The sequence below is a fragment of the Anabrus simplex genome, chromosome 10 (genome assembly GCF_040414725.1).
Source record: "Anabrus simplex isolate iqAnaSimp1 chromosome 10, ASM4041472v1, whole genome shotgun sequence".
In the NCBI taxonomy this organism is placed as follows: Eukaryota; Metazoa; Arthropoda; class Insecta; order Orthoptera; family Tettigoniidae; genus Anabrus; species Anabrus simplex.
The window spans coordinates 19,570,975-19,593,607 of NC_090274.1; the positions used below are offsets into that span (position 1 = coordinate 19,570,975).

General features: G+C 42.0%; 1 protein-coding gene across 1 annotated transcript; it reads right to left on the bottom strand.

Annotated features, from left to right (window-relative positions):
* Window positions 1-29: 29 nt before the first annotated feature.
* On the bottom strand, window positions 30-21,798 carry LOC136882263 (chymotrypsin-2). The gene is made up of 7 exons (XM_067154813.2): window positions 21,747-21,798; window positions 11,213-11,286; window positions 9,452-9,540; window positions 5,482-5,623; window positions 3,547-3,660; window positions 778-921; window positions 30-246 (listed from the first exon to the last, which is right to left on the bottom strand). Exons 1-7 carry the CDS (start codon window positions 21,796-21,798, stop codon window positions 97-99), a joined length of 765 nt encoding a protein of 254 aa, XP_067010914.2. The 3' UTR covers window positions 30-96.
* Between the last annotated feature and the right edge of the window lie 835 nt (window positions 21,799-22,633).

Genomic DNA, 22,633 nt, shown 5'->3' on the forward strand with positions numbered 1-22,633 from the left:
AGATGTTGTGGAAATATTTTTAAAGATAATTTCAGTAAGTTAACGTTATCTTTTATTAATCAGTTTGTTTGTGTCATGTGGTCACAATGAGTCATTTTAGTTCACAGCATTTGCGTTTATCCAATCAATGTATTTTGCAACTCGAGTGTACACATCAGGATAGCCTACAGCACAGGGACGTCCCCAGGACACGATGCCTACCAGCTCACCACTAGATGCTTCTACGAGAGGACCGCCAGAATCACCCTGAAACAGACAAGCAAACGGTTCTGGTCATCACTGTATATAAAGGCTCCATGAAAGTTCTTCCCAAATGATTTTTGTAAGCGCAGCCTAAATGGATTTACCCACCTCCAACAACTAAATGTTTATTTGATCCTCTAACCCAGAAATCTAGAGATGTTTTGTTTGAAAATAGAAATTCCATAAATTTTACTGCATAGGTTTTTTTTTTTTTTTTAAGTATCTAGAATCAATAATGGCTGATTTGAAGATGTTGAAAGTGCTCCCTAGAACCAAAAATAAACACTGTACTGTGTAGCGTAACATTTGAGCCATGCTTAGAAGAGGATGCATTTTGGTTTAAAAATCTAAGAACAAAAATCTCAAAAAAATCATGTAAATTACTTTAAAATCATAAAAGTGTAATAGAAGAAACATGCAACCACGTTCACGTAAAGAAATTTTCAAGAACTCCTATATTTTATTACTTGCACTGATGTACTGTAAGTATTAATAAATATTTGGATCTAGAAATGGAAAGAGCTCTAGACTTACATTGCAGACTCCCTTGCCGTTGCCAGCACTGGCACATACGCTGGTCTCGTAGATGTTGCCCGTATGTCTGGATTGGCAGTCCTCGTTGGAGACGAGCTGAAGGTTCAACTTCTGTAGGTTGTTAGGCAGCGTCCAACCAGGATACTGTAACAAGACAATCACTAAATATGTTTCAAAACTGGAGAAATATTGAGTCTCAAGGTAATTTATATAACTAAAACCACCACCACTGTTCCTGCTTAATGGTTTTGTTTGCAACAGGCAAAGATACCTTTTTTAAAACATAGTGTAACTGTAAATCTTTTGTTTAAAAATGAATGGGCACTATGTGTTAAACCAAAGACATCACCAAGTCAGGAAAAACTAGTGTAATTTTGTCCTACAAAAGCATCTTTGAGGTTATAGATGGTCTTCTTATTGACTGATGGTATACTTATTACAAACGTTGTGATATCTCTCAAAATGATTATATTATTTCTGTGTTTATAAAAACATAGTCTTTCTTACTGTATAACTCATTCTTCAAAATGCAAAGGATCACTACTACATAAGAATTACCCTCCAGTGTTTTTTCTTACCCCATACTGAAGATCTGTCAAGATGCTTCCTGCCCTCCCGATGAAGCTGAGAACATTCTCTGTTTCTCTCTATATATGACCTGTTTGTTCCTTTCCCTTTAATGTTGGTGTACAATATCAAGGCTGCTTTAAAAAAAATGAAGCCAGGGAAAGCTACTGGCCCAAGCGATCTTTCAGCAGAACTCTGGTACTCTCAACAGTGGGCTGTGGCAATGGTTAGAACGGAGCATCACTGTACCTATCTTCAAAAAGAAGGGGAGCTGAGCTGAATGTGCTGATTACCGACCGATCCGACTTTTGTGTCACACGATGATGGTATTCGAACGGACTCTTGAAAAAAAGGTACGTGAGATCGTTGAGCTTTCCAGAAACCAAGCTGGATTTTTTAAAGAATTGTGGCACAACCGATGCAATCGTCTCTTGGTTGAAAAGCATCGTGAGAAGAACAAGCCAATCCATCTAGCTTTCCTGGACTTTGATCTCATACCGCATGATCTCATGGCATACCAGAATACCTTGTCAACTGGGTTCAGCTGCTTTATGTAGACCCACGGAGCTATGTTCAGGCCACTGCAGGAGCATCCAGTGACTTTCCCATCACCGTCGGCATTCACGAAGGTTCAACGCTGTCACCGCTCTTGTTCATTCTAGCGATGGATACTGTAACAGTAGACCTGCACTGCCTCTTTGCCATGGATGCTTCTCTTCGCAGACAATGCCATGTTGGGCTCTGAGACCCAGGTTGATCTGTAATGCCAAACCCAAGAATGGAGCGACTGGCTGGCACAATACAGCCTACGCCTAAATAAAAAGAAGGCTGTATATATGATTTCAGATCCACAAGCAATCGGAACCGTTCAGGAAGACGGTGAGGACCTGCCACGAGATACAAGATTCAAGTATCTTGGTTCCACGATCACCGATGATGGCCAACTTATCGAAGAGGTCAACGCAAGGATATCCGCAGCCTGGATGAAATGGAGAACAACAATCAGCATCACTTGCAACCAGAGGATGAAAGATAATCTCAAATCAAACATCTATCTTATTGTCATCCGACCTGTTACACTGTATGATTGCGAATGTTGGCCGACTACAACTGAAACAAAGCGTCGACTGGGCGTCATGGAGATTAAGATGCTGAGATGAACAGCTGGTGTCACTAAACTGGATCACATCTCCAATGAATCCATCAGAGAGAGATTTGACGTTGCACTGATTCAAGAAAAAATGTTCAAGAGTCGTCTATGATGGGTTGGACATGTATTAAGAGCAGACACCGACACTATCGCGAAGATGCGTTACATGTTAGAAGTTACATGTAACCAATCTCATTATTAGACCCGTATTGAATTTGCTATAATATGCTTACAATATTGTGATTTTTTATATACCACCTTTTCATTACAATTGGTTTTATGTTGTTAGATCATAATGCTACAACACTGTTTTATTCCCTATTCCCTTTTCTTAAATGATTGCAAAGAAATTGGAAATTTATTGAACATTTCCCTTGGTAAGTTATTCCATCCCTAACTCCTCTTCCTTTAAATGAATATTTTCCCCAAAGAAAGTAGCCAGCAACAATTACAATTGTTTTTAATAAACTAGAACTTTGAGAAAACAATTTTAGCCAAATTTTCAACATTTGAAGACACTGTGTTTTGGATGCCAATATCTTTGGAATTAACGGTTATTCCAATTTTAGTATAGTCATTCATATTGTTAAACTATTAATGTGTTCATGAATTCCTATGTTTATATATTTTATTACTTTATTGTTAGAATTATAATTAAGCACAAATTTGTTAAAACTAATCAAATACGACAGGTCTTAACCTTGAGATGATTATATAGGCTGAGGATGCTTGAAATTCAAGCGAAACATGTCCCTATAAAACAGTGTTGTAGCATTATGATCTAACAACATAAAACCAATTGTATTGAAAAGGTGGGATATAAAAAATCACAATATTGTACGCATATGTTAGAAGTTGCTGGTACGAGACCAAAAGAACGACTAAAACAGCGATGGGCCGACACTCTTCACAAAGACCTGAAGAGGGTCAGTCTCCACCCTGACATGGCCCAGGACAGAACTGAATGGACACAACGAATCCATGTAGCAGACCCCACCAGCAGGAGGGACAAACGCTGAAGAAAAAGAAGTACAACATCAAGAGTGCCTTACACTTGAATATCCCCAGCCACTGACGAGCACAGGGAGACCAGCTCCTTGATTCTTGTTTGCTGCAGGGAGCTTCACTGGTTGAATTGAGCTGCTCAGCTGGATGGGAGAGGCCACCTGCAAAGAAAAACAACCACCTTCAATTGATCATCTCACCGTAAGATGCAATACTATTGATGCATATAAAAGGCCAATTTTAACCATTTTTATGTTATCTGAAAACTCTGGCTCAGTGCATCACTAAATAATTTTTAAAGAGGCACGATTCTTGGAAAAAGCCTGTAACTCCTTAACCGTCAAAGATATTGAGATGGGATCATATCCCCCAACACAGAAAACTAGTGACATTTTGTGTCAAAATGTAAATTTGGTTAACCTTACCGCATAATTTTTTAAAGTATCTTGAAGCAGTAATCATTGATTTGAATCAATCAATCACTACTGATCTGCATTTAGGGCAGTCATCCAGGTGGCAGATTCCCTATTCCCTTTTCTTAAATGATTGCAAAGAAATTGGAAATTTATTGAACATTTCCCTTGGTAAGTTATTCCATCCCTAACTCCTCTTCCTTTAAATGAATATTTTCCCCAAAGAAAGTAGCCAGCATAAGAAAGAATTGGAAGAAAATTGACAGCAGAACCGTGCAACTCAAAGGCCATACCAAATGATGTAACATACCCTTACTTGATTATGACGTAACATTCAGTATTATTTAGTTTTTATGAGCTAAGAGGAGAGTGAAATTTGTATGTATTTCATTTTAAAGAAACAATATATTACCAAAAATCATGTAAATTAGGAAAAATGGAATTTGGGGGGGGGGAAGAGAAACTTGTCTGCAACAAGTTGCACATTTTGGGTTTTGCCAAGAGCCCATGCTATAATCTGGCAAACAGCCTTCAGAAGATATCTGATGTATGAAATACAGTAGCCTGGCCTCCAGCAGAGATGAGCGACAGTTAAGTGTGGCTACTGTCACCAAGATGGCAAGAGCAGTGTTCTGCAAATACCTGAAAGGGCCGATGACCTCGATGTTAGGCCCCTTTAAACAACAAGAACAAGCATCATCATCATCATCATCATCAATACCTGAAAATACTTATGAACCATGCAGGAAGCAATTTCTTGAACATCTGTTTGGTCGTGGGATTTTTAGGTCATATTCAGATTCCCTACGCAAATCAAATCACAAATGCAGAAGTACTCAATTGAATTTTTTCAAGGAAGAGTAATTCTTAGTGAAGAACTACATGAAAGAAAACTTGCCTGGATTGGATGCTCACTGAGGCATGGAGTGTTACAGGACATGTTGGAAGGAGAAAGACCAAACTAAAATTAGAAGTTGAAGTTGACACATTTGGCTTTAGGTCACAGGGGTCCCGGGTTCGATTCCCGGCAGGGTCAGGGATTTTAACCATTATTGGTTAGTTTCTCTGGTATGGGGGCTGGGTGTATATGTTGTCGTCATCATCATTTCATCCTCATCACAATGTGCAGGTCGCCTATGAGTGTTAAATCGAAAGACCTGCACCTGGCGAGCCAAACTTGTCCTCACGCACTCCCGGCACTAAAAGCCATACGCCATTTAATTTCATCATGGCTTCTAAAACAAGCACATTACATTAAATAAGTTCTTCTACTGAGAATTGTAGATTTCATTTGGATCATATCAAAAGGTTGAGACAGAGAAATTATTAAATAACTTACAATTGACATGGAGAGAAGACTGCCATTCCGATTTGGGATATGAAAGGCTAAGGATACAGACTTGTGGTAAAACTAGAGTGGCAGCCGTTTTTAACAACACTGCCTATTCAACTAAATTTCTCAAACACTGCCAGTAACTCAGCACGGAGTGGCTGGATATGATCCTTGAGAGATCTTAGAGAATAGTTTAAAATCTAGATGGGTATTGGTTGTTCTTTGCTGGTTATTACCTTAAGAAGAGCAATGTCATTGCGCCAGGAAGCTGCAGCAGAATAGCCAGAGTGGTTTATGATGCGAGACACTGAATATTTGTTACCTCCAGCATTGAGCGTCGTGGTGCCTGTCACTACAGTCACTGAGCTGGCAGAGGTGCTGCAACACAAGAGATGTTCAAAATTGTTAACAGTTCAAACAGTAGTGTGGGTTCCCTAGCAGAGTCTCATCTTTCCTTCCTGTTTTTCTATCTTTTGTTTTCTCACTGCCTCATGCTCTTTCTTGGTGGTTTGATCTGTCCCTTGGCACAAACCAAAGCAAAATGTCTCAGTATGGTAGCACAAGTACAAGGTCTCTCATACAAACTAAGACCGTTCAAGCAACGTTTTTACATTCCGATACGTAAGCGGCAGTATTGGAGGCGCACATATCTCTTGACTTTGCAAGCAGTGTGCACATGTTCTACTGTGCAAGCATCATTGGCCAGTCGGAATCTCAGCTGTTAACATGGTAAGACAGTTATCATTGGAACACCGTATTTTCGTATGTAAAAGTTATTTTAAGTACAAGTCGGCTTGATGGGTACGCAATGCATTTGTTCAGCAATTTCCTGTTGAAGTGCCACTTTCACGAGCACGGATAACATTGAACGGTCATGGAATAAATCTCTTACAAAATTAGCACAACAACTTGGGGTTTCTGCTCCACAGCATTCATTATAAATAGGTCACATAACATGTCTTGATATGAAATTGCTCTATGCGTTGCCCTGGTACTTTTTTGAAATGTGTTTATGTGTCGGACAATAGATATGATGTACACGATTCCAACTGTCTTTTTTTTTTTTGCTATGGGCTTTACGTCACACCGACACAGATAGGTCTTATAGCGATGATGGGATAGAAAAGGCCTAGGAGTTGGAAGGAAGCGGCCTTGGCCTTAATTAAGGTACAGCCCCAGCATTCGCCTGGTGTGAAAATGGGAAACCACAGAAAACCATTTTCAGGGCTGCCGATAGTGGGATTCGAACCTACTATCTCCCGGATGCAAGCTCACAGCCGCACGCCTCTACGCGCACGGCCAACTCGCCCGGTCCAACTGTCATTGGGACTGTCACCAATTAGCCTAGTGAACCTGAGAGCAAATCCTCACACATTGGAGGAACTGAAAGAAAACATTACAAAATAAATCACAAAACAGTACAGTGGCAAAAGTCACTCGCGTCAGTCAGAATGTCGTTACCACATATAATGCCCCTGTATACCCGGGAAGGACGACACTTCCGGCATGCGTAACCTGCCCTGTGTACTTTTTCCCCACTTTGTGATATTTAAATATTTCCTTCATAAATGTGTACACAATCCATTTAATCTAATACAATAGTAATTATTATTATTATTCAATAATGGGGTTCTAACATTATGTACATTGTTATGAATCCAAGTGTGTAACTATTTTATAACATTATTTACGTCGTCCGTGTCACTTGGTTCGTCTTTGGTCTGGAACAACTTCACTTTCACTTTCAGGTTCACTTTCACTGTCCTCTTCATCAGTATGAATCCACTCATCATCATCAGATAAAAAAGATACCTCATCATCACTCCCTCTTCTAAAACTGTTGAAATACCTGCAGGATCAAGCTGATCTACTGTGCGTTTGGAAGCCATGCTTCGCGACATAAATGGCTGCGTGGGAACTTCTTGCAAGGAGGCAAAACAAATATATTTCGCGAAGCTGGGACAGCTATAAAAAACAATACACAGTGTGATCTCGTGGAAAACATATCAACTAAAGCAATAGATTCCATTGCAACGTCATAGCCATCACCCACAAGATAAATACACGATAAACTTTACGATCGACTAATGTCGTGATACCCACTGTAGAAGCCCAGCGCGAAAACGTCTAAGGATGCCATACCCACTTAAGGGGTTAAAGCAGGGCGGCCGTGTGTGACATAAGTTCCGCTAAGGCAGCTGCTGTAACGCAGAGTACAAACACCATGCGCTCGGTCTTAGTTTATTTTGTACTGTGTCTACCAATGAGGAACTTGCCTTGCACATCACTGTTTCCTTATAACTGCATGATCTTTAGTGGAGCTGTTTGAGGACTGTCAACATGCCCCTCAGTGAGTGCGTGTGAATTCGTCGGAGTCTGATGAAGAGAGAGCTAATCTCTATGAAGATATATTGTTTTTGTCTCCTCTTTCTGTTCTTGCATCTTCCCACCCTGTTCTGACATCGTGGTTATTGTATTACTGTATGTGCTCCTATCTTTCTTCGTCAGAATTTTACTAATCACAATCTTAGAGAAATACACTGAGTGGCCAAAAGTCATGGGACTGAGCTCGATAGCTGTAGTCGCTTAAGTGCGGCCAGTATGCAGTATTCGGGAGATAGTGGGTTCGAACCCTACTGTCGGCAGCCCTGAAGATGGTTTTCCGTGGTTTCCCATTTTCACACCAGGCAAATGCTGGGGCTGTACCTTAATTAAGGCCACAGCCACTTCCTTCCCAGTCCTAGCCCTTTCCTCTCCCATCGTCGGCATAAGACTGATCCGTATCGGTGCGGCATAAAGCCAATAGCAAAAAAAAAAGTCACGGGAAGGGATGTCCCATTAGAAAATGTGCCATGTATGACCCCTGAGCATTGCAGCTAGGTGTGGCATAGCTGAGCAGTCTATCACAGACACCAATGTCATAAAGATGGCATCACATTGCGAGTTAACCGACTTTGAACGTGGGATGATCATTGGCGCACAGTACATGGGTCATAACATTGTGGAGATTACATGCAAGAATTGAAAGAATTTTAATTTACTGTAATCCTACTTCAATATGGAACCCAATGAAATTCATAACTATAAAAAAAAAAGGTTACACGCAAATTCGGGTTTCTGAGGTCAACAGTGTCGAGGGTGGATCTTCAATATCACAGGGAGAATGTTACCACCCACATAAACTGCCACACAGAAAGACCATAGACGGTTAATGAACGGAAATCACGTTGCCTAGGCATAACTATCCTGGGCACTCGACAGGCTACTGTGAGTCAGATCACTGTCCAGTTGAATGTTGGGAGTCAGGAACCCATTTCTACCAGGAGTGTAATGAGGTAACTGCACCGCATAGGCTTTACCAGCTGATGACCAACTCATATTCCTTTGCTGACACCTCGACACAGAGCTCGACATCGTGCATGAGCCCGCGAACATCAGCAATGGACGATGGAACACTGGCTCATTTCTGGTCTGGGCGGCGTTCTCATGGTCGCAATTAGGCCCCATTATCCGGCTGCAGGGAGCGCCGACAGGTGCATGTTGTATGGACATTCTTTTGGACCATCTACATCCCTTTCTGCCACTCTGTGGTGGCATGCAGATGATTGGAGGAGCACTGAAGGGAAGTTACGACCATGGATTGGCCGTCCAGATCCCCCGATCTTAATCCAGTCGAGCATTTATGGGATGCTGTCGATGCTGGTGTACGTTCCATGAACCCCTCACAAACTACACAAGACCAACTGGGTGTAGCAGTGCAAGATGCGTGGATCCAGAATTATTCCAATACCTTGTAGAGCCGATGCCTCGCCGTCATGCTGCCGTTTTGAGGGCTCACAAGGAGCAACTCATTACTAACATCACATTCAGTTTCTTCCCATAACTTTTGGCCACTCGGTGTAAATCATCTGTACTTTACTCGCATTTGTCCGGCTCCATGGCTAAATGGTTAGCGTGCTGGCCTTTGATCCCAGGGGTCCCGGGTTTGATTCCCGACAGGGTCTGGAAATTTTAACCATAGTTGGTTAATTTCCCTGGCATGGGGACTGGGTGTATGTGCCATCTTCATCATCGTTTCATCCGCATCACGACGTGCAGGTCGTCTACGGCCGTCAAATCAAAAGACCTGCATCAGGCCGCACAACATTTCATTTTTTTTTTACTGACATTGGATTGAAGAGAGATATGAGGGCTATTTGTTCTTACCTAACAACGCAGTGGGCTGCTGTAATAACCCAGTTGGCATTCAAGATTGAACCACCGCAGAAGTGGCTGTTGCCCCTCCGCAGGGAGACCTGGAAGCAAAATCATTCACAGTCAATAAATTCAAAAGAAATCATCAGAGCTCTAAACGTGTATAAGGGAAATGGGGTGTCTCTAGCTTATGATCATGAGAAAGTCATAAGCTATATCTGTCTCTGCATCACATATTTATCTCAATCAGTGATCAAGGAGCTCGTACCATGGTGTAAGGAAAGAGGTCTAAACAGTTGCAGACTGTTCTTTGACATGATTCCAACCAACTTCTAGTTCGAGTGTTTGAGAGTCAACTGTTACCAAGGTAGAGTAGAGGAACATTCCTCCTGACAAGACTGTTGCACATCTCTGGGACGATGACTAAAATATAGAATTAAACTGATATATGAAATGAACCTAGGATGCAGCACTGATGAAATGTAATTACACTTTGAATTAACATTATTCCAAGTGATTGAATGTAGAGTTCAAAATGTGTTTGTCTTTCACTCAGTGTGACATAGTGTAGTGGTGGGCTCTGCTAAACTCTTGTTCTCTTCTTACGTTCGTCAGCAAATGCAGAGTAGGTTGATAAACTTAACCATGATAGGTATTTTATTTGATCCTGTACTGACTTGTATAAAGCTATTAAAAACTATTTAAAATAGTTTGTGTTTGGTCCAACTTGTCAATACACTTTTCGTAATTGAAAATTATTTATTCGTACATGTTTCAGGAACATAAAACATTCCCTTCATCAGTGAAGTCCAAGACATACTATTTTGAGTAGTCTTCAATAGCTGCAGAATAGCTTTTGGCCTACAAGTGGTCCAACAGCTCTGCATTCTGTCCGACCAACCGAGCAGAAGAGGGGTGTCTCTGCGCCTCTGTATTCGGGAGACGGACAGGGGTTCATCCCCACCGTCAGCTGTCCTGAGAATGGTTTCCCATTCTCCTGCACTAAGGTGAATGCTGGGACAGTTTCCAGTATAGGCCACGGCCACCAACCCTCCCACCGTCACTGCACATCTCCTGGCCTGAGAGACGGCGTCACCATCCAAGAGGCCCACCTCCCCCTTCAGGGAGTAATGAAAACAATTGAGTAGTAGTTCTTATGTTTGGGAGAACTGGGGTGTCTCTCACTCTCATGACCTCTGATCCTGGTCATGACTGTCTTGCGGCACTTCTTCATTGCCCAGTTGTACCACCACCACCACCACCACCACTACTAGACTCCTCTTTTTCAATCTCCTGCCCAGTCAACTCTTGTTCTCTAATGACCCTCACAGATTTTGGTTTGTAAGGCCCAAGTACTATTTCATTCACCTGCCTTTCATGACCTTTAGTCATTACTACGTTACAACTAATTTGTCTTTGCCCAAAAATTAATTTTATGAGGGCTGATGATCTTGTTGTTTTGCCCTTTAAAACAAATTAATCAAAGAAAGAAGCAGTGGCAAATTTTTGTCTTAAAAACTGGTCATGCTTCTTCATTGAATCAAAATTTATAATACCAGTTTGTATAAAATATACAAAGAGCGGAGAAAAAGGTCATCTTGTAATATACCCAAAATTATATAGTACAGTACTTGTCAACGCCTCAACAACCTGCCAAAATATTAACAAAATAAATTCAAAATCTGCCATCACAAAATAAGCAAATACAAATGCAATCAACATGTCTTTCAATACCTAACAAAAAACTGTGTGGTTCTTACTGACAATACTTACAATGTATGGTATTTCACCAGGAGATGCATTCTCTCCATTGATGACCCTGCTACCAATGTCCAATTGTGGTGCTCCTGAAAACAGATTAATAGATATGATAGTATCTTTTTGGTATTTGCTGTATGAAAGAGGCAAAATGTAGGAAATCTATACATTTTGCCAAGAATTTATTCTGAGTGCTTAGAATATAATTGTTGCATTTGCATTACTCCTTCCGTTCCTTCTACTAACCCCCTACCCTTTCTATTTTTAGCGTGATGACTTTTGTTGTTGTCCATTTTCAATCAATCAATACTGATCTGTATTTAGGGCAGTTGCCCAGGTGGCAGATTCCCTATCTGTTGTTTCCCTAGCCTTTTCTAAAATGATTTCATAGAAATTGGAAATTTACTTAACATCTCCCTTGGTAAGTTATTCCAATCCCTAACTCCCCTTCCTATAAACAAATATTTGCCTCAATTTGTCCTCTTGTATTCCAACTTTATCCTCATATTGTGATCTTTCCTACTTTAGACACCACTCAAACTTATTCGTCTACTAATTTCATTCCAAGTCATCTCTCCACTGACAGCTCAGTACATACCACTTATTTTACATGTTATGAGTCTCATTATGATAGCCGTATTGGAGTACAGAATGTAAAAGTTTCAATTGAAAATGAAAATGAAAACCTACAACCTGTTTTCCAGTTATTGACCGTGTTAGGGATGGAATGAATGAAGCAGATATAGGCTATTAGTACGATGGGGTCGCCACACCCAAAGTGATTTATTAATGAATGATAGATGCTATGAAATGAGAATGGAGAATATTGCTGGAATGAAAGATGACAGGGAAAACCGGAGTACCCGGAGAAAAACCTGTCCCGCCTCCGCTTTGTCCAGCACAAATCTCACATGGAGTGAGCGGGATTTGAACCACGGTATCCAGCGGTGAGAGGTCGACGCACTGCCGTCTGAGCCATGGAGGCTAAAGTTTCAAACTAATTTATTAAAATTATTATTGGAATGGTAGTTTTTTAATAAATTTGTTTGAAACTTTTACATACCACTTAGTCGAACAGCTCGTGTTCTTTCTCCCAAGTCTTCCCAGCCCAAACTTTGCAACATTTATGCTTACATACAGTAAAATGTGTGTATAATAATAATATATAAAATAATAATAATGTCCGGCTCCATGGCTAAATTGGCACTTTTCCGGGCAAACCAAGCACATATTTTACAGTAATGTTCCAGTATTTTTATTTGGCCTCCAGGGCTAGCCGACAACTCTTCAGTGTCGTTATTATTAGTATTATTATGAAATTGATGCTAGGGGTAAAATGAAATGGCGTATGGCTTTTAGTGCCGGGAGTGTCCGAGGCAAAACGGCTCGCCAGATGCAGCTCTTTTGATTTGATGCCTTTGGTCACAGAGGTCCCGTGTTCGATTCCCGGCAGGGTCTGGAATTTTAACCGTAACTGGTTAATTTCACTGGCACGGGAGCTGGGTGTATGTGTCTTCATCAACATCATTTCATCCTCATCATGACGCGCAGGTCGCCTATAAGCATCAAATCAAAAGACCTGAATCTGGCGAGACGATTTGGCCTCGGACACACTCTCGGCACTAAAAGCCATACGCCATTTCATTTTACCCCTAGCACTCATTTCATAATAATACTAATAATAACGACACTGAGGAGTTGTCGGCTAGCCCTGGAGGCCAAATAAAAATACTGGAACATTACTGTAAAATACCGGTATGTGCTTGGTTTGCCCGGAAAAGTGCCAATTTAATTTCGCTTAAGAACCGCGAAATTTAGAAGTGAACTTTCCATCAACCACATTTGGAGTCGCCTATGACTAAAAGTTCAAATAAAATGAGTGCTGTGTTCTTTCTTTCTTCAGGGAGAGGGACAAAGATGGTGTGGGATAAAACACATGGGTTTAAATTGTGGAAGTTGTTTTCCATCTTTAAGTTAGAAACAGAGCACCATTGCAAACATTTCGCCAAGATATCAAACACATAGGTTACAAATTGTATTTTATGCATTGGGAAAATACCAGTCAAGAGCCAACGCAGACTTGCAGCTGTGATGACGAGCAGCCGCCACTGCTAATCAGTCCTTCGGTGGTTGTGATCCAGGAAGAAAAATATAAAGGAAGGCACGTTTAAATATTTCTTTCGCCACTTACCATGGACGGGTTCTTTCGCCTTCGAAGATAATCAAAGACACTTTCTTCACGACTACCTCCCAATAATCAAGATGTACCTACCGTACCGTACCGTACCTCTAGGCTTAATTACAGTACAAGAAAAGCGAGAGTTCGCGTGCTCGATGTATCCTAGCTCGTTTGTTGTATCTATTAAAGGAAGGTAATGCTAACGCTTATAGATTAACGAAGAAAGATAATTGTGTACAGTAGGTATTTATTTCTTCAAGAGAATCGTAACAACATCACTAAATTTAGGAACTACGAATTAAATTGGTACAGTACGGTACTCACAACAATCGCATTAAGGATGGGTTAACGAGGTTTAGGCATAATTTCTCTGCTTAATACCACTATCAAAGTACAGTATATCGCTTCCAATGACTAGGCCACTGTGTCAATGAAGAAGAGAAAACGAGCTCAAAGAACCATTTCTCAACTTCCCGATATGAAAATAATTGAGTTTCATCGGTACCGGTACGTATTTTGTTGCGGCTGAACTTACGAAGTGTGCTTACAAAGAATACAATTATTTTCACTTAGACAGACTTATATCATAAAATAATTTGGACAGGAAGCCAAATCGGAGCAAGAAAGGACCTAAGTGAACAGTCAAGAGTTATTTATATTTTTCCCTCCAACAGGTTTCCTAATTTATGACCCTATCCAACGTTAAAACTACTTAGGCCTATATCGTTTATAAAAACTGCAATACATATTTCCTCTATAGCTAATCAGAAATACGCCCTGAGTTAATTTGCAAAGTAATCTCTAACTGAATTATATTCTTTAACTGTCGACCAGTGTGGGGGTACTTCTATTTCTTTCTACAGATTGATAACCTCGAAATACGTTTCGAGATGGCGGAATTTGTGTACCACGATATTACTTTTTGTTTGTAGTAAAACTGTTAGTGAATATGTCTTAATATGAGGGGTCTTTTCCTTTTCAAATGATTCTGGCTACATTGTTGTTCGCATGAGATGCATCAACTCGTGAAAACAGCTGTACAGCCGCTTGTGTATTGATCAGCGGGGTGGTGTCCCGAGTTATGCAAGGCAAGTTTCTCCCCCAGCTGAGCGTTCGAACAAAATTCCGCTCCCCATCCGGCAGTATAGTCAACGGTAATTCTTGTGAAATGCAATATAAAAAGAGCGTGCTCACTGTACTGGCGTTTTAAAAAATAGAAACATTAATCGATGTAAATTGAGGACTTTAGAAGCAGAACATAGCGAATTCACGCAGTAGTCTCAAAAGTGGATTGTTGCGTAGGACACGGTACAGTACATACGAAACAAAATCTACAATAATACAAGCTGATATGCGCCTGTATTTAGGGCAGTGGCGAAGCTATTAGTTAATGATTGGGTAGGCAGGAAAATCTTCCTTAAAGTTTTTTTGTAGAGTAGTCCCAAACACCGAGTTTTCTTGGTTGCAAAATGGTCAATCACACGGTCCTTCAATACTTGATCACTCATCAATTCCTTCACAAGCACTTTCTCGATAGAAATGGCACTAAGATTGCTGTGTTTTTTATTATTCATTATATTACGTAAGTATGTCTTTATCCTCTTAAGAGTGCTCATATTCCTTTCAGAGGAAGCCGTCGTCACAGGAAATGTTGATATTAAACGAATCAATACTGACACTTCGAGGTCATTGAGGACAATATAATGTAAAAGTTTTTGAGGGGACAAATGTTTTTATATATTGGAATAAATGTTAATTCATTTTCCAATCTTTCTTTATTAAAAGGGGGTAAATGTTCATAAGTCTGTTCACTTTAATAGCAGGAAACCAAACCAAACCAAACCCCATGGCACTACAGCCCTTGAAGGGCCTTGGCCTACCAAGCGACCGCTGCTCAGCCCGAAGGCCTGCAGATTTCGAGGTGTCGTGTGGTAAGCACGACGAATCCTCTCAGCTGTTATTCTTGGCTTTCTAGACCGGGGCCGCTATGTCACAGTCAGATAGCTCCTCAATTCTAATCACGTAGGCTGAGTGGACCTCGAACCAGCCCTCAGATCCACGTAAACATCCCTGACCTGGCCGGGAATCGAACCCGTAACGTATTTCCGTTTGCATAAATTAAGGTGTCAAGAACTTCATATGTTAACATTAGCGTTTGGAATGTCCTGTCATGTACATTTAGGCCTACCTCACTATTTATTTTGCGACATTTTTCAGCACAAGAGGATACGGTGTTTTCTGATCGCATGTCGTAGAGCAAGTAGATGGTCTGAATAAATAAAAATGTATCTAATTTAGGGATGCCATATGTCCTATTTTTCCTAGACATGTCCTCTTTTTAACAGCACGAAAAAAAGTCCAGCCGGATTTTCGAATAACTTGACAAATGTCCTCTTTTTGGGAGGGGGGGGTTAAATTATTTAAATTTTACACTGTGTTTCACCGCCAGATTTAAATAGGCAGCACTTTTTGTTTACAACTGTTGTTTGCTTCCGTTTTCTTTCTAGCTCAGCACTTTTTAGAGGTTGTGTCTGTGCATAAATGAGTTCTGAAAGTTTTATTAAGTATTATTTTGCCGTAAATACGAGTGTTTCTTTTGTATTTCAAGTCATAAAGCAAACACAGAGCGAATATTTTCATTGCTTAATTCACGGTGGACCAAGGACAGAAACAGGTTCACAACAGATTGTGAAAGGTGTATACCTAGTGTGTTTGCAGTACAACCTTTTTGGTATAACTTCAGACATTCTAGTTTCACCACTATTTGATGGATAACAAAATACTTTCAGAGAAGATTTCATCTTCAGAAAAATACGAATGGCACAGGAAAAAAAAGAACCATTAGTGACAAAGGTGATAGGCAATGGTCTGTGATGAAAATGAAGCCGAAAAGAGTGATTAAGGTGCAGTGATTGCATCAATAGACTGTCCTCTTTTTTACAGGTTCGTGGTCCTCTTTTCTTAGGTATTCAATAAATACCGGTAAACTTCGTTTTGTCATTAAAAAACTAGCACCGAACTCGATAGCTGCAGTCGGTTAAGTGCGGCCAGTATCCAGTATTCGGGTGATAGTGGATTCGAACCCTATTGTCGGCAGCCCTGAAAATGGTTTTCCGTGGTTTCCCATTTTCACACCAGACAATTGCCGGGGCTGTACCTTAATTAAGGCCACGGCCGCTTCCTTCCCACTCCTAGCCCTTTCCTATCCCATCGTCGCCATAAGACCTACCTGTGTGGGTGCGACGTAAAGCAACTTTTGTAAAAAAGAATAGCAAGCAGAAAACACCATTAAAACAGTGCCACAGATTCAGAAATCAAAACCAGAATCGGCATTACGTATACTAGCGTGATTTCGTCTTACTGGCGCTACTTTAAGGCTTCGTCAATGAAACGACTGAAATGTTGAACATTACCAACGTCGTGTCGGGAAATCATGTGAAGTCGTTAACTTCGTAAAAGGGGGGAAAGCAGCCTTAGATACGACTGATGATACAAGGGAGAAGACATCCACGACACGGCAACTCTTATACGGGAAACAACAACTTCCTGTGAGGTGAAGAAGAAGAAAACATCGGCTACCTGCCTTCCTCGTTCAATGACCCGGACAGAAATATATCTAGAGGCAGATTCCCATGAAGGGTTTAAATTTACCGTATGTCTGAAGACCTTGAGGTATTCCTCTAACAATCAATCACACTAACTTACATTTAGTGCTGTCAGCCAGGTGCCATATTTTCTAGGTACTAGTTGTTTACCTAGTTTTATCTTAAATAATTTCAAGGAAGCTGAAAATGTATCGATCATCTCCCTTGGTAAATTATTTCGTTCCCTAATTCCTATAAATGAATATTTGTCGAAATGTATCCTCTTAATTTCCAATTTTATCTTTCCTACTTTTAAAAACTCCATTCAAGCTTACTGCTTCGTCTACTAATGTCATTCCACGCCATCTCTCACTGACAGCTCGGAACATACCACTTATAGTCGAGCATCTCGTCTCCTTACTTCCAAGTCTTCCCAGCCCAAAGTTCGAAATATTTTCGTAACACTACTCCTTTGTCGGAAATCAACCCGAACATATCATGCCACTTTCCTTTGGATCTTTTCCATAGTCTAATAATTGGGGTCTTACGAAAGACATGCACGCTCCTCCTTTAAATCCTTACTACAACACCTAAGTACCCTCATAACTATGTGAAGAGATCTGTAACCTTTATTCACAATCCTGTTAATGCGATTATCCCAGTGAAGTGATTTGCTTGAGCCCGGCTCGGGCTGCTCAGACAGATGACGTCAGTGCTCGAACAAGTTCGAGCTTTGCTCGAGTTTTTGTCTGAACTAGCGGCTTGCTCTCATTAATTCCCACGGAACTCGAGAAGGATGCGTAAGATTATTATGCTGGACAGTACCGGTTCCGCAACACGTGTCAGAAATATTAGACTTTCCGGTTATTGTTATTATTATTATTAGCGTATGGCAAGGAAATCTTTAAGAAAAAATCAAATTTATTTTGTGGACCACTAAACAAAGATTTGAGAAAAAGACTTGCTAAGTATTACATTTGGAGCATAGCGCTGTATGGCGCAGAGACTTGGACATTGAGAAAGAAAGATGAGAGAAGATTGGAGGCACTAGAGTTGTGGGTATGGAGGAGAATAGAACGAGTGAAATGGGAAGACCGGGTAAGGAATGAGGAGGTATTACGAAGAGTTGGAGAAAAACGAAGTATGTTACAAATCATTAGAAGGAGAAAAATGAACTGGATCGGACATTGTTTGAGGAGGGACTGTTTACTGAAAGAAGGAATAGAAGGAATGGTGAAAGGCAAACGAGGAAGAGGAAGGAAAAAATATCAAATGTTGGACGCAGGGGGAGGGGGTCAAAATTGCCCCCTCAACAAAAGTATATTATAGGAGCGGAATAATGTGCACAGGCTAGTGATACAGGGTAAGACAGAAGGCCGAAGAAGAGCTTCCTGGACGATGAACCTCAGGGAATCGTACGACACGAGTTCGGCTTCAATTGCTCGGCATTGCTACCTCGAAAACGAAGATTGCCGTGATGATCGCGAACCTTCCATGAAGAAGTAGGCCTACGTAGCTCGGACGGTGGAGCTCAAGTTGGGAGGTTTAAGGTCAGAGTAAAAGAACTTCTGAGGGACAAAATTCCGTCTCCGAAAATTGTAAATCAAATAACATTGTAAGGATTTGACTTCACACAGTAGCATTTCCTGGTATTTTCCCAGTTATTTGGCGTCGGCACTAACGTGGATCAGGCCTATATTTTTACGGCCGGATGCCTCTCCTGGAGGGATATCTTCACTATTGCGTGTTTGTTGTTTTGTTTAAATGAAGACGATTACAAATACCCATCCATCGAGCTACAGGAGTTATCCGAACCTCCCGGGCGTCGAACCCCGGGCTCTCACACCGTTGTACCAGGACTTCAATGCAAAATAGAGCGTCCTTTATCCCAAGACCGTTCGTGAATCTACAGTAAATTGCGTTTCGGCCACTACCTACCTCGCTTGGCGCTTAACTGTGGAATTGAACTTCACCCAATCTCTGGGAGCACGCCGGTTTTGTAAACTGCGTTAAAATACACTGACTGACAGAGCAAATGCAACACCAAGAAGGAGTGGTTCGAAAGGGATGAAAGTTGGGGAAAAAACAGAGACGGCACGGACGAATAATTGATGTTTATTTCAAACCGATATGCAGGTTACACAATGCGCACGGCATCGACTCAGTAGGATGTAGGACCACCGCGAGCGGCGATGCACGCAGAAACACGTCGAGGTACAGAGTCAATAAGACTGCGGATGGTGTCCTGAGGGATGGTTCTCCATTCTCTGTCAACCATTTGCCACAGTTGGTCGTCCGTACGAGGCTGGGGCAGAGTTTGCAAACGGCGTCCAATGAGATCCCACACGTGTTCGATTGGTGAGAGATCCGGAGAGTACGCTGGCCACGGAAGCATCTGTACACCTCGTAGAGCCTGTTGGGAGATGCGAGCAGTGTGTGGGCGGGCTTTATCCTGCTGAAACAGAGCATTGGGCAGCCCCTGAAGGTACGGGAGTGCCACCGGCCGCAGCACATGCTGCACGTAGCGGTGGGCATTTAACGTGCCTTGAATACGCACTAGAGGTGACGTGGAATCATACGCAATAGCGCCCCAAACCATGATGCCGCGTTGTCTAGCGGTAGGCCGCTCCACAGTTACTGCCGGATTTGACCTTTCTCCACGCCGACGCCACACTCGTCTGCGGTGACTATCACTGACAGAACAGAAGCGTGACTCATCGGAGAACACGACGTTCCGCCATTCCCTCATCCAAGTCGCTCTAGCCCGGCACCATGCCAGGCGTGCACGTCTATGCTGTGGAGTCAATGGTAGTCTTCTGAGCGGACGCCGGGAGTGCAGGCCTCCTTCAACCAATCGACGGGAAATTGTTCTGGTCGATATTGGAACAGCCAGGGTGTCTTGCACATGCTGAAGAATGGCGGTTGACGTGGCGTGCGGGGCTGCCACCGCTTGGCGGCGGATGCGCCGATCCTCGCGTGCTGACGTCACTCGGGCTGCGCCTGGACCCCTCGCACGTGCCACATGTCCCTGCGCCAACCATCTTCGCCACAGGCGCTGCACCGTGGACACATCCCTATGGGTATCGGCTGCGATTTGACGAAGCGACCAACCTGCCCTTCTCAGCCCGATCACCATACCCCTCGTAAAGTCGTCTGTCTGCTGGAAATGTCTCCATTGACAGCGGCCTGGCATTCTTAGCTATACACGTGTCCTGTGGCACACGACAACACGTTCTACAATGACTGTCGGCTGAGAAATCACGGTACGAAGTGGGCCATTCGCCAACGCCGTGTCCCATTTATCGTTCGCTACGTGCGCAGCACAGCGGCGCATTTCACATCATGAGCATACCTCAGTGACGTCAGTCTACCCTGCAATTGGCATAAAGTTCTGGCCACTCCGTCTTGGTGTTGCATTTGCTCTGTCAGTCAGTGTAGATTTGTGAGAACATTAATACCATCAACCGTCATTGACAAGCAGTTTAAGTGCTTCTGCACGGGTCTGATCCTTACTGATTCCAGTGAATTAACCTACTCTTCTCGTTTGCCCTAATATCGTTTTTAAAATTTAGTAACTTTTCAGGGTATCGTAGAAACATGTATTTACATAGATACACAATTCTACTGAAGTATTGGTACCACTGTCTCCAAATTTGTAGCACAAATTGAATATATGTCCGCCTGTATGGTGTAGTGATTAGCATGATTAGCTGCCACCTCCGGAGGCCCACGTTCGAATCTCGACTCTGCGACGAAATTTGAAAAGTGGAACGAGGGCTGGAACGGGGTCCACTCAGCCTCGGGAGATGTGTTAGATTCCCACCTCAGCCATCCTCGAAGTGGTTTTCCGTGGCTTCCCACTTCTTCTCCAAGCAAATACCGGATGGTACTTGACTTAAGGCCACGGCCGCTTCCTTCCCTCTTCCTTGTCTATCCCTTCTAATCTTCCCATCCTCAGAAGGCCCCTATACAGCATAGCAGGTGAGGCCGGCTGGGTGAGGTACTGGTCCTCCCCCAGTTGTATTCCCCCGACCCAAAGTCTCACGCTCCAGGACACTGCGCTTGATGCGGTAGAGGTGGGATCCTTCGCTGAGTCCGAGGGAAAACCCAACCCTGGAGGGTATACAGATTAAGAAAGAAAGAAAGACATTGAATATATTCGTAGTAATATGAACCTCTAGAATTGTTAATTTGATATTTACTCTTTTACTGATTAATTAACATCTATTTACAGATGAATATTAATTTTTAACAACATATCCTACTGATTTAGTTTTAATGTAACAGGATATGAAAAATGAGTGTAGACTTATATCTCTAGGTTCACAAGCTATGCGTATCTACAAGTGAAACTATGGGAAACTGCAGTTAATGTTTGTGTTACACTCATCTGTTTCAGAATGAAGCTTCAGATCTGTTAGTTTCTTTGTGAATTCACATAAAATGCATGTAAATTATATATATCTTTGTTCAAGGAGGAGCGCTTTTCAAAGTGAGAATTAAGAAGTTATAATTGTTTAAGCTATTCACAACCATCTGTCCGTAACGCCGAGTTTACGGGTAGTGGAAGCTTTTACCTTCCAGTTCTCGAAGGGCCTTCGTGGCTTTTTTAAAAATAATGGTTTTAGCTGGAAAACAAGTCCTTCAGGGATGGGATGTACACTTACGGCGACAATAATGATGAAATGAAACATAACAGTTTGGAGATACGGGGACCAAAGATGGTCCTGCAAACTGTGTCCTCAAGAAGACTGTCGAAATTATTGAAAACTGTTTTCATACTTACCCAAGGAGCTTGCCACGCAGGAGACGAGCAGAACACAGATGTATGCTTGCATGTTGACTGATACCAAACGATGATCCACGATGAGTTTATATACAAATTTTTGGATAAAACGCTGATAAAGTTTCCATTCATTCGCGGTTCCTATCTGACAGCAAATTCATCGGGGGAAATCCGAAGTGAACATTGATAAAAGTTAAAAGACGCTACTTTATCCTTTAAAGCTATTTTAATCGGACCTTATCGTTCAACTCTAAGAGCTCTTACACATAAACTGATGTTCTAAAGGTTATTGCACTCATTTGGAAGATTTTGAGAAATTAAGGTGCGCAACAGTAGAACGTTTCCCATTCTTGCTACGGAGTTTGATACCTTCCTGATTAGGGTGACCGTATGTCCTCTTTTTAACGGGCCGAGCTGAGTGGCTCAGACGGTGAGGCGCTGGCCTTCTGACCCCAACTTAGCAGGTTCCATGCTCACTCAGTCCGGTGGTATTTGAAGGTGGTCAAATACGTCAGCCTCGTGTCAGTAGATTTACTGACACGTAAAAGAACTCCCGCGAGACTAAATTCCGGCACGTCGGCGTCTCCGAATACCGCAAAAGTAGTTAGTGGGACGTAAAGCAAATAACATTATTATTATTATTATTATTATTATTATTATTATTATTATTATTATTATTATTCCTTTCTTTCTTTCCTTCTTAATCCATTTACCTTCCAGTGTTGGTTTTTCCCTCGGACTCAGCGAGGGATCCTACCTCCACCGCTTGAAAGGCAGTGTCCTGGAGTGAGACTTTGGGTCGGGAATACAACTAAGGGATAGGACCAGTACCTCGCCCAGGTGGCCTCACCTGTTATGCTGAACAGGGGCCTTGTCGGGGGATAGGA